The 13,450-nt window shown below is 46.1% G+C and overlaps 1 protein-coding gene across 1 annotated transcript in view; it reads right to left on the bottom strand.

Annotated features, from left to right (window-relative positions):
- VWA3B (von Willebrand factor A domain containing 3B) overlaps positions 1–13,450 on the bottom strand; it is a 981,637-nt gene that overhangs the window by 545,275 nt on the left and 422,912 nt on the right. Inside the window, exon 15 of the mRNA XM_086934174.1 lies at positions 6,902–7,032. Within this exon, the coding sequence (XP_086790300.1) occupies positions 6,902–7,032 (131 nt within the window). The remainder of the gene's footprint in view (positions 1–6,901; positions 7,033–13,450) is intronic.

The following is a 13,450-nucleotide window of genomic DNA, read 5'->3' as shown; positions in this document are numbered from 1 at the left end:
TTCGCTTTGGCGGTTGGTCGGTCGGGCCGCGCGAGTGCCGCTGGGGGCCCCTGGTTGGGTCTGACAAGGTGTCGACCCCTGGACAATTCGTTGGCCCGGAGAGGCTCTTTACAAGCTTCCATTCAGCTGCGGGTTTGAGCTGCGGTAGTTCGCTGTTGGGTGATCCTTATTCTCGCCCCCTACCCTGCTCTCCCTAGGATTGCGTGGGGAGCACTGAGGTCGGACATGACGAGGGACAAAGGTGGTAGTGGCCCGGCCAAGCAAGGCCGCATCAACACATTTACTGGTCCAGGAGCAGCAGTTGGGACGTCTGGAGAACAGCAGGGAACTATGCCGGATAATGCGGCGCTCATGGTGGCCATCATCCAATCCATAGACATGCTGGATGCTAATATCGGAGCGGTTGGCTCAGATGTTATGCTGCTGCGGCGGGATTTGCGCAACACGGTGTTATGCATCACCCGTATCTCTGGAGTGGGGGATGATGTTACCTCACTGAAGGAAAATTGTCTGCCAGGGAGACTACTCAGAAGGGGCTTACGTTGCGAGTGGAAGACGCCAAGGTACAGGTCCGACATAATAATCTTTGCTTTGTTGGGTTTCCGGAGGGCTGCGAGGGGGGCAACATGGAATGCTCCCTCACGCAGTGGCTGGAGAGCTGGCTCCCTCGAGAGGCCTTGTCCCGTTGCTTTGTTGTGGAGCGGGCCCACAGGGCGCTCATGCAGAAGCCTCCACCGGGGCTCGCCCTCGGCCAGTTATAGCAAAACTATTGAACTACCTTGATAGCGACGCAATATTGAAGCAGGCCCGGGCCAAAGAGCCCCTGCTCTAGGACAATGTACGCAACTTTATTTTCCCTAATTACACACGGATGGTGCAGCAACATCGACAATTGTTCATGGCAGCGAAGGCCCACCTGAGAAACCTCAAGCTTCCATATGCTCTCCTGTTTCCTGGCCGTCTACGGGTTGTGTATTGCTCCCACACACACTTTTTCGATACTCCGGAAGAAGTCTTCAAATGGACTGATGAGACAGTATGGGTGAGAGCGCACATGCCACCTGGAAGAGAATCCGTTTCCTCATCGAGCGAGATGGCCCGGATAAAGGTCCCTGGGGCAGCAGAAGGGTACCAGACGGTCACGATCCCGGCGCCGCTCCCAGTCCTGTGGTGCTTCCTCTGGAGGAGTTCCCACCTCTGGGCGGCAGACATTGGCCGACTGATTTATGGGTGCTCGTGGAACTGCAGAGTTCTACACAACTGAATGCTGATCGGAGGGACTTTGACATGGGGAGTGTCTCTGCCAGGCTCTTGCTGGCGGGGGAGGTGCCCAGGTGACATGGACTGTATGTTGGGAATCCATTGGTCGGGCGGCTTACGTTCGGAGATCGCAGCTTTGCTGATGGTCCGCTGCTCTTCACCTAGGCACCGAAAGTCCTTATTCTTGTAATAGTGGTAGATACACTCCCAGATGGCCAGCACATCCAGTAGGGAACAGGTGACACCAGATACTCTCTGCCTCATTAGCTGGAATGTGCGTGGTGCCCTGGACAAAATTAAACGTGGGGCCATACTCCAACAGGCCAAACGGGCTGGGGCTGATATCCTTATGTTACAGGAAACCCACCTCATGGGTACGAAGGCCCTCTTCTTTCAGTGGTATGGGTTTCAGCAGGTCTTTCACTCTGGATTTACGAGGGGTTCATGGGAGGTAGCGATCCTGATAGACTGCAGACACACAGGGGCGCTATTTCTCCGGGGCAAGATCCAGGAGGACCCCCTAGTGTTGGGTAGCATCTATGCCCCCCCTTGCAATGGAATCTGGTGAAGAAGCTTATGACCCTATGGGGAGACATGCCAGATGCGCTATCTGTGGTTGGTGGGGACTGGAGTGATGTCATGGATCAGACCAGGGATCGATGGAGGGCTGGGGGTAGTCTGGAGGGTGGTCGCCCCACGAGATTGCACTCCTTGTTGACAGGACTAGATTGGGTCGATGTATGGCGGCGCCTCCACGGTGATAGCCGGGAATTCACTTATCTATCTGCGGTCCATGATTCATACTCCAGAATTGACTATCTCTTTGTTCCCCGAGTGGCAGTTGGCAGGGTGGTGTTGGCGGAGATTCTATGCCGGGGCCTTTCGGATCGTTCCACGGTGGCCCTCGTGCTCCGGATAGGTCGGCGGAAACAACGGTTCAGGTGGCGCCTCTCCGTATGGCATCTGCAGAATGATGATTATAAGGAACATATGAGCGAAGTCATTGATCACTATCTGACGGCTAACGCTGGGTCTGTTTCTAGCGCCGAGATGTTGTGGGAGGCATTGAAACCCACACTGAGGGGGGGCAGATATTTCCTGGTGCACAGCAGCGCTTAGTGTGCTTAAAGAGGAGCTGTTGCGAGCAGATTCAGGAATGGAAGCACTCGAATGCAGGAGTCGGGAGGACGGGGAAGCCATATTAGGAGGCAATTACTGATGGATCAACAGAACTATGCCGCCCTTCTGATGGACGAGGCCCGCCAAGCCTGGCAGGCGACGCGTAGCAGGGTATATCAATGGAGAGACAAGTCCAGCAAGATGCTACATCGACTGTCAGGGAACTTTCCACTTCCAGGCCATACCAGGCGTCTTGGGCCCGGCGGGGGAGCCGATTACAGATCCCCCGGCCATTGCAGAAAGCTTCTCCTCATATTACGCGGATCTATACGCCCCTAAGGAATGCTTACCTGCTGCCACCATAGATTAATTAATAACCGATTTACCTCCCAAAACCATGTCGGATGAGGTGAGGGATCAGTTGGAGTTACCACTAACAGATGAAGAGCTAGGCACGGCCCTGGGGGAACTTAATCCCGGGAAGGCGCCGGGACCCAACGGGTTCCCTACTGAATTCTATAGACGCTACTTTGTGCAGTTGGCCCCTCATTATCGAACGGTGGTGGAGGAGGCTCGGGAACGGGGCTCACTCCCCCCGGACTGTAGACATGCGGAGGTGGTGATACGCCGGGTAGGCCCCCGGAGCAGCATGCTTCATATCGTCCCATTTCCCTCTTAAATGTGGAGGGAAAAATTCTGGCCAATTGCCTTTTGCCTCACATCTCCACCCTGGTCCACCCTGGCCAGGCTGGGTTCATGCCCCAGAGGGCGACCAGGCATAACATCAGGCGAGCGCACGTGGAGATGGTGGCTATCCGGCAGTTGGGGGAACCGGCGGCGCTCTTATTGGCCGATATGGACAGGGCGTTTGACTCCCTGATTTGGGTGTACTTATTCGCATTGCTGTGAAGACTCAACCTTGGACCGCGCTTCCTCTCCTATTTAACGCTCTTATACACAGATCTGACAGCGTCAGTGGGGGTGGCTGGTGCGGTCTCTTCCACTTTCTCTATCTAGCTATGGAGCCTTTGGCTGCATGGGTGCTCATTGATGTCCGGGGATTTGAATGAGCTCCGAGCCTGTCACATAGGATTGCATTATATGCGGATGATGTTTTCTTCTTTTTTATAGCCGTAGACAGGACGGGCCGCAGCTACTGTGCATCATACCGATTTTTGGGGAGACCTCAGGATTATATATGAATCCCCGTAAGTCACATTATGGATTCTGGGGGATCGGACGGGAATGGGCGCGTGGATTTCCTCAGTTCAGTTGGCGGTAGGGGGACTGAAATACCTCGGTGTGTTTCTGTCAGATGTACCTACAGTGTCCTGAGAGCGTAACTTGGTTCCGGTGTGGGAACGGATCCGTGAAGACCTCAAGTCCTCGTCCCGTATGCCTCTGTCATTATATGGCAGATCGGCGATATTCAAGATGGTGGTGCTTCCCCGGCTCCTTTATCAGCTACAAAATCACCCATATCAGATCCCACCTGATGGTTCCGACAGGTAAATGCAGCACTTGGGCAGTGTCTGTTGGAGGGGGGAAGGGTGCGTTTAGCTCTGCGAACATGCTTCTTGTCCACCTACTGCGGGGGGCTAGCGTCCTCTGACATTCTGTCGTACTACCAAGCCTTTCATCTGCTGGTCCTCAATGAGTGGTGGTACGGCGACAGGGAAGACCCGGCATACGCGGTCGAGCGGTGACTTATGGGGCTCCACTCACAACATACAATTCTTTATTCAGCGCCTCTGCTGGGTTCACCGCCGTTGGTTACACGGGTGGTGTTCCTGATTTGGAAGCAGGCGTTGCGACGCATGGGGTGGTGGAACACACTGACTCGGGAAACTCCCCTCTGGAATAATGGCCGCCTACCTCAGCTGGCGGCTTTGCAGATTTTCCGGGGTGAGATAACAGGCATCTCAGTCCTGGGTGACCTCATGAGGGGCCGGATGCTCAAATCCTTCCAAGACCTTCAGAAAGAATTCCTTATGCCACGGTCCCAGTTCTATGGCTACCTTCATCTTTGACATGCCCTGTCCCCTAGCTTAGAGGGTTTGGAGTCTTTGCTGGAATTTAGCCCGCTGGAGGCAAACGTTTTTATGGGAGACATAAAGGACAGGACAATTTCCAGGATTTATCAATCTCTGGTTACTCATTGCTCCCCCACCCTACAGAAGCTCCGGGGGAACTGGGAAGGTGATGTGGGCCCACTGGAGGAGGAGGACTGGACCGAGGCCTGGCAGCTCCACTGGGGGCGGCCATAGCAATGCGACTCCGCCTTCTTCAGTTCAAGTATCTACACAGGGTCTACTTTGCTCAAGCACGCTTGTAGAGGGCAGGGCTGATAGCTTCTCCTATATATGTCTTCGCTGACGTCGAGAGGAGGGTACTTTCATTCACACAGTCTGGCATTGTCTTTCCCTAGACTGCTTCTGGAGGGGGTGTTTACCTGTCTCTCGGAGGTCCTGGGGCGGGAGCTCCCCTGTACACCGCAGCTGGCCCTGCTCCATGTTATGGAGGGAATATAAGGCAATATTTACAAGTGGCACCTCATGCAGTTGGGTTTTACTTTGGCGAAAAGGGACATCGCCAAGGCTTGAAAGGCGCCGAGGGCCCCGTCGGTGGCCGCATGGAAGAATGGGCTGGACTTTTGTATGGGGCTGGAACAACCTGTCTTTGTTGCTAGGGGGTGCCCACACAAACACCACAAGATTTGGAAATGGTGGGCGGATTACTGGGCCTGATGTTAGACCCGCCATCAGTAACAGAGGCTCACCATCTGGGACAACACGTATGTACATAATCGGACTGTGGAGGTGCTTTGTGGGGGGGGCGGAGGGGTACACCCTCCCTTTTATATCTACAAGCTTTGGACAGGAATATGCAGACCATGTGCGATCGTGGGGAGGGGTGGGGGTGGGAGGGAGTTGGGGTACTTTTTCTTTTCTTTTATTGTTGGTTATGTATTTCTGGATCTAAGTGGAAAATGTCAAAGTCATTATTTTTGTATGGTTTAATTGTGCAGATGTCTCTGATGTGCAGAGCCCTGCAATATATGTGCATCTTGACAAATGAAATTTGTTTAAAAAACAAAAGGGAACCTCATTTCTATCTTGATCTTAAAGTGCTCTTCATTGGAGTTTACCTAGGAGATGTAATCTTGGAGTTTTCCATTCTCATGCAACCAAAAGAAACACACACATACTCTCTGTATCTCTTGCTCTCTTTTTCAATCTCTCTCTCTCAATTCCATGAGCTCTTTATTTACTGATCTGGTGAAAGAGTGCCTTTGTGTACTTCTTAATAGGTAAAGCTTCTCATAGATTGGTATTCAGTGACCTTGCATTGAGAGCCATAGGGCACCTGAAGTGATGGCAGTACAACCTGCCCAAACTTTGCAGACATTGCCATGTTTGTGTTTTGTCTGAGGAACAGCATCCTCAAATGGCTTCGAGAAAGAGCTTGGGGTCTCAAGACTGCTGGGGTATGTTCTCAGCCCAGTATTTTCACATGGGTTTGAGCAAGGACTATAAAATCACCTTAGCCAAAGAGAAGGTTGACATCAGTTTAGGGGAGGGCATTGCAATCTCAGGCAGTGAGTATAGTGGTGGGGTTCTTAAGGTTCATTTGTGCTCTTCCACAGGTTTCCTGTACTGGAGCCACGCCAACCAGCTGGTCTTTGGAGCCGGAGTCTATGTCTCACTGTTGGGGCTACCATTGAGTGTCATCTGATTACATGTGGTACAATTAATGATGAATTGTTCAGCCAACTTTTAATCTATGGCATTACCTACCTGGTTCTAGTACATTTTTCAGCAATTCTCATCTGGAGGTGGCCGTTCTTCAGAGAAAGTTTATTTGGCACACCTTATTCTCAGGGGAACTGCAGTCCATGATTTACAGTAAAATTCCATTTAAAGTTCCCTGCTTTTTCATCTAGTTACTCTTTTGCAAGATGGCTGGGAAATACCGCAGGGTCTGATTCTTCTTTCCTTCCAGGTCAGTTCCTACCACCAGTACTTCAACTTTATCACAGCTTTCTTGAATCCTTTTTAATCTGTCCTAGAGGTTTCTCCTGATCACCAGGTATTTGTTCTGAAGAAACCAGTTTGCTATTCAGTTTCTTTTCACTCTGTCAAGCCACAACCTATGTTTGCTAATTTGATGACTTCAGGGTGACAGAGGGAAATGTCAGCTCTTGTCTTCGAGGAAAGACATGGGTGCCTGTTCCAAATAGACGGTGATTGACAACATTCCATTTTATGGATTCCTTCTTCCATTTTGGTGCCAATACACGAAGACTGCTTAGAGGCACAGTACCCTTAACAACATTTGTTTTTTGATCATTTTCTGAGGCATGGAGGATGCCAAAGACACATCCATACTTCTTATATTTTCCCACACTATTTGAAATGTTCTGGTCTGACACTACTGATGTCAACGTAGAAAGAGGTTTAAATGTACCATCAAATCATATAACATAGTCTAAAAGCCATGGCATTATGAAGGAATTACTCACTTATGATTTAGGCCATTTTCTCCATTGTGATACCAGTCCAACATGAGGCACTCAGCATAAAGTTTTTGCACTTTCTCCAAATCATTCTTTCCCATCTCAATCTCTTTAGTTAGGAGGTGAATGTCTTCACTCTGCAAAAAGAAAATAAGAATATGTTATTATAGAAATTGCCCAAAAAGAAAGGAGGAAGAACGGAGAATGGTCACAACCCTCCTCAAAAATGGTATTTTACTCAATACATTTTAAAAAGTGTCAATGGCTTACCTCAAACATTGGCTAAGAAATAAATTAGGCTGTAAGAAACCTTGAAGAAGTAGAAAGCCATTCACATTTCTCTTAAATAAATGCATCCAGACATTACTTTGGATTTAACAATTGAGGCAATCAAGACATAACTATTATTTAAAAAATAAAGTGCTAAGACTCTATTGAGAATACAGATTCGGGAGTCGCAAAACTATGAATCTGCTCATAGGCTCACCAACCACCACTGAATGGGGATTAGAATTTCATTAGGGCTAAACTGGTGTAATATGCCGGCTTTGTGGTTGATCCTGGAAGGACCAGAGTTTCAGTTGGAATCTCTGAGTTTTATCTTCATGACTACCATAGCTGGCCAATTAATATGATACCTATTATGATACCATTGTGCCCTTACAAAGAAGTGATATTTTTACCGAATACATGTCCTGTCAGTTGAAAGAAAGTTTTGAATGTGTGAAACAAGCCAAGACTGATATCTTAATTATGGGGGTATACGATTCTATTGCATTTTCCATCTACTGGACTTCTATCCTTGGAGCCCCATGGTCCACGATTCTGAAGAACCAACCGAAGATTACAGTTGGCATGAGCGCTAAAGGTGACATGCTGAGTTTACTATAATAGCACCTATAATTTCTTACATACAGTAAAATCTGTATGCAAAATATATCAATTAATTTCAAATAAAAATATTTGTGCTTATCAAATAAAGCATTTACAAAGATAACTGATTGCTTAGCAGATTTCAACTATTTAAGCATCCTTCAAAAATGTAAGGGTATTTATTTTGGCAAGTAGAAATTCCATATTTTCCGCAAACAAGCAATATGGTTTTGACTGGTTCATAACTAAATATACACTAATAATGCAATAACAAAATCATCTTCAATCATATCCCGATCTCTATTGCAGTAATTGCCTGAAATATCCTCACCAGCAGCTATGTAATGTGAGAGATGATCATTGGATTTTTTGTATCTTAAAACTCAGTGTCTCAGTTAACTTTTTATACGGTTTTAATTTAATTTATAGGAAACTGTTTTGTGGCTCTCCTTATGAAGACCCATTGTTAAGCCACAGTCTAATGTCCTTTATTGTCTTTGTCTTTATGAGAAATATAAATAATTTTGTTCATGGCGTTTATTGGTATAATTTATGGAGTTTGTTTATTTGCTTTTTACATGTTATTGCTCTCACACAGTGTGTTCATTATGTGTTATGTTTATTGTTTGTTGTCTACACGTCTAACAATGTTTTTAAGAAAATAAGAATAAAAATATGACATTTTAATATATCTAGGTAGTGACACTGAGTTCACTATATTATGTTTGGTTCTTGATATGAGTCGTTGATTGTTGTCTGACCTTTTGATTGCCTGGAGATTTAACCTCATAAATGTGAGCGGTAATACTTCAATATATTTATATATCATATGCCTCATTTCATGGGAAGATAGGTGAGTGGGTAAATACAAGAATATGACAGTGGGTGGATAAATGGATGCATAAGTACAAGGATGTGTGAAAGAGTGCATGTATAATGGAATACTGAGTGCATAAATTCTCCTGTGACTGAAAATGTACTTTCGCTTACATTTCAGACATCTTTGCAATGCCAATGCTTGTTCCAAAATGGACAGTGATTAGGAGATATTTATGGCAATATCTTTGTTTTTGCATGCTATAGTTCATTACAGGAAAGAATGTTTCTGAATGTAACTACTCATTCTGAGCTAAAAAAAAAATGTAACTGACTTACATTAAACAGATCCTAATATGTTTTTGTAAAAAATTACTAGCTGTTTTCTGCTGTTTTATTTTGCGATACAGATTCTGCTTTTATTCTTCATGTCTACAACCTTACTATCTCTTTCACATGAAGGAACAAGACATCAAGGTTTTAAGCTTTTTGTGAGAAGGGTGACGGTATGACCATGTATTATTAGAAATAAGATACCCTCTGTGGTCCTTTCATAGGATATTGCAAGTCTCCTTGGAAATCCATGACCTTACAGAGGAACTCAACTTTCAACCTCATTCCTTAAATGGTCATGCAAGTTTCAAGTGACTTGCATTATTTGTATAATGTAATGCTGGTGTTGCTTAGCCATATAGCGTAACACAAGCCTCTGCTGCCCCTTCGGTGCAGGCGGCCCGAATCATTCAAGAGCCCAGATCCTTTGAGAGGCCCCAAATCAGTTCAAGGTCAATGAATATTTGTGAGGTTTGAGAGACTCTGGAGCCTCTCTTCACATGCTGCAGGGGACCCCATTGTTGTACATTACGTAACTGCCAACAGGAAAACTTCTCCAATACAAGCAAGATCAAACATTTTGAAAACAATTAATTTTGTTAGCACTATCAAACTAGCCCCTGGCATTTTCAAGTACGTTAAGGGCCATTGACAAATTCTTTAAACAGTCATCTACTACTAGAAAATGCCATCCATTTCAGGCTTTACTGTCGATATTGTTCTTAATTATCCGCAAATTACTTTCAGTAGGAATTTAGATAGACTTGGTGTAGCCCAAGCAGGATTTCCCCTTACAATGCAAATGGAGTGCAAATGCGGTGTTGCTGGTGGAGCAGCGTAATTTAATGGCCCGCCCTTGAAATGCAACATATATATACTTAATGTGTTTAACTGTATTACATTGTGTGCATTGTAAGTGGCTGTATATTCATTTTAATGAGAGCCATCCATATATTTAGCTGATTTATAATAAATGTATTCAGTATGAGAGAAAATGTTTACCTTTTTTAATTCGTTTTTAATATGATCGTTCATGCAAACTGTATTCCTGCAGAATCTGATTTAAACCTAATGTTGTCCTAATTTGTAATTAGGCCTAAGTGCACATTTCCGTTTTGTAAAATGTTCTGCATAGTGTTTAGTTTTCTCTCCACTGAAGATGCTTGATCAATGGGCTCACTTAAGAAAGAATAAACTTATTGTTTAATTTGCTAGATTAGGAAAGACTGATCTTAATTAAAAATTGGCCTCGGATATGGAGACTGAGAAAGTGTGAGAAGCCATCCTGTCCCAGGCAGGCCATGCTGATGTATCAGCCAAGGTCATCGAAATGATTGCTTCTCTGGTGGAAGCTGGGAAACTCTGAAGTCTACCTATTCCTCCAGAACACTGTCTTTTTATTGATTTATTCAGAGGAAGATAATAAGAAGAAGGCTTCTGGAATCTTCTTTCATGCTTTAATAGGGTGCTTTTTAGAATAGCAGACAAGACCCTGACCTGACTTTTGCTTAGAGAAGACTGCTTCTTAACTCTGCTGATTGCCCTTGCCCAGAGTGTTAAGCTTCATGCTTGAAAACTCACTGTTCTTTCCATTGAACCTAAAATCTGTTTAATCTGTTGTTGATACCTCCCTCTTAGAATTTCCCCTTTCCACTTTCAAAACGTTATTTGGAATAGGGAAGTTCCTTTATGGAGCCTGCTTGTGTGATAATTTTTCTTGCTGGAAGTTAATTTATTTTGAATATTCGTTTTGATCATATATAAAGTCAGACTGCATGATCATTTAAACATGTATGCTCTGACTGTATTTTTTTTTAGGTTTCTCATAGATTTACTTGTAATCTGAACTGAATTTGTTAACCATTACGGTTTTGACACCATCCTATCAGTCGTTCTGTCATACCATATTGGTTTTACTGTGATTGAGATACATTGCTGATATATCCGGTCTTACATTTCAAGTAGACAATCAAAGGTCCATATGACCAGTGGGGAAACTTTTCTGATGAACTCACCAAGAGATTGAGATTGAAGAAATCCTGCTCTATCATAGAGTTGTTTCAATGTTTTTCAGTGAAAAATGATTTAGACGACCGCAGATTCATCATTCATTCAAAGTCAAAATCAATCATGCAGTGCCATGCCGAACACATCGGCAAATCAATAAAACTCAATTGTTTTTCATTTTTCACTACCAAAATGCGGGTTGGAGCAATGATAAAACAGATGTAACCCGTAATGAGTTCTCCTTGTCGGAGCATGAATTTAGAAACAGAGATGTTAAATATTTAAAATGTGCCTATTACACTTGCCCTGGAAGATGCACATCTATTACTTTAGTTGAAAACCGGTGGGAGGGACATCAATGCCTGTAAACTATTTCAATCTTGCACTTATAATATTGTAGGAAGGTAGGATCCTTCTAGCATGGTTACCCCCACTTTTTGCCTGGTGTCAGTTTTTTTTTGTCTAATCTGACTGTGATCCTGGTAATCAGGACTCCAGTCACTGTGCTTCCTCCCTAAATTTGACTATGCTAAGTACTTCAGTACCTCCACATTTGGCTACTAGTGTACCCCTATAATTCCCTAGTATTTGGTACTGAGGTGCGCAGGGCATAGGTACATCAGGGGTCTCCCAATGGTTGCAGCATGTATTGTGCCACTCATGAGAGACCACTTAAACTGTGACTACAGGCCTGCCATTGCAGCATGTGTACGCTGGTGCTAGCACCACTTACGACAGATATAAGTTTTCTTACATCTGAGGTCACTACACTTAAAAACTATAAGTCACCCCTAAGGCAGGCCATTTAATCTTGAAGGCAGAGGGCTGGGTTATAAGTGTGAGGGTGCCCCTTCATTAGCAGGACACCCCTACAAACCCAAGAGTCGATTCTCCAGGCTTTGTAAGTGCGGTTAGCCATTTTGATACATATAGTTTCAATCCGTCATTACACGATGGCTAACTATACAGTGGCTGTGCCAAACCTGGGCATTTTTGGTATCAACCTGTTGGAATCATATCTCAACATTGTTACCGGTGGTGTAGGTACGATTCCATGCACTAGGGGGCTCCTCCTGGAAGCCCAGTTGCTCCCGTAACACCCTTCCAGGGTCTGCCAACAAGCTAGTGCTGCCGCCGACCCCAGACATAATTCTGACCTCCTGCTGCTGAGCTGAGCTCGCGCAGGGGGAGGTAGAACGAAAGGCGTCCTGTCACAGGAAGGTATGACCACCTCCCAGACAGGGCTTAGTGTATTGGGCTGGGGTGGGGTGCTTGCCAGCACCACCAGACTGCTTTGAAGGGCACATTTGGTGCCCCCCTTGCTTACTCTAGATGGAACCAGTTCTGAGAGCCCTTGGCTCCCACTCTGGTGCGAAACTGGACAAAGGACATGGGAGTATCTTCTCCTCTGTCCAGCCCATCGTCTGAGAGGGATTCCTGAGTCGCCCTTTGTTTGGGTATAGAAAGGCTTACCTGTGGGTGGGTCCTCAGATTCGTCATGGGACAAGACTCGAGGCCTAAAATCATGTCACTCTTAGACGGTTTGGACTTTTCTGGACTTCACCTGGAACCGAGACTGCACCAAGGAAGACACCTGCTGCTCCTGGTCTCACTGTTGTGCAAGTTTTCTTCATTGTTTGTGTCTGTGATTCTTCCATGATCTTCAACAGACCTATGGGCATCAAGACACCCGAAGTAATCTCCCTTGGAGTGAAGGAGTCACTCCTCTGCATCTGCAGGCACCGAAACGAAGCTGGCTGGTCTGCTCCTCCTGACATCCCACTGAGTTCAAAAGGCTGAGCAACACAGGTGGTGGTTCTGTAACTCCCTCAAGGTCTGACCTGTCCTCCCTGCAATTTTGAGGCCAGTATCCCTTGTTGGACCGCTGAGACCAAACCCCTGTGCACCAGGTCGACTTGCCATTGCCAAGGCTTGTTGGCTCTGCATTCCAGAGATCTTCAGGCTACAAGAAGCTCCATCTTCCAGCATCTCTTCCTGCCAAGATCAGCATCCTCACTGCATCCTATGCCCCGTGGGCCTTCATCTCTGGTCAAGGTCCTCTTGCGACTCCTGTGCCTTTCGCCTGTGGGCCCTCTTGAGGGTCTTCTCCGGCTTCAGTTAGCTCCACTGCTCTGACTCTCCTGCACTTGGTGAGTCCCTTGGACCTTGCTGGTCCCAACATCATGGTTTTCCATGTCTATTACTACTGCCTAGACTTGTTGGTGTTCCCGCCGGACACCGACCCCTAGGTTCTGGACTTCCAACGTGGGACAGTTTGTGCTTGCATCCTGGTCTTCCTCAGAGTTGCCTGGTCCACACAGCTGCATCGACACGGTCACCGCCATCACTCCTGTATCTTTTGTCATCAGTGGGAATTGCTCTTCTGTGACTCCTGGTTACCTCAGAGTGGCATAGACTCTGTTCCCTCTGCTTACAGGTTCTTCTCTTCAAGAATCCACCGGACTCTTGCACAGTCTTCCCCGGTGGCATCTTTTTTTTTTTTTTACTTCTTTTTATTAAGCAGTT

This window comes from Lissotriton vulgaris, chromosome 8 (genome assembly GCF_964263255.1).
Source record: "Lissotriton vulgaris chromosome 8, aLisVul1.2, whole genome shotgun sequence".
NCBI classification, from domain to species: Eukaryota; Metazoa; Chordata; class Amphibia; order Caudata; family Salamandridae; genus Lissotriton; species Lissotriton vulgaris.
This window is presented reverse-complemented; position numbering and strand designations above follow the sequence as displayed.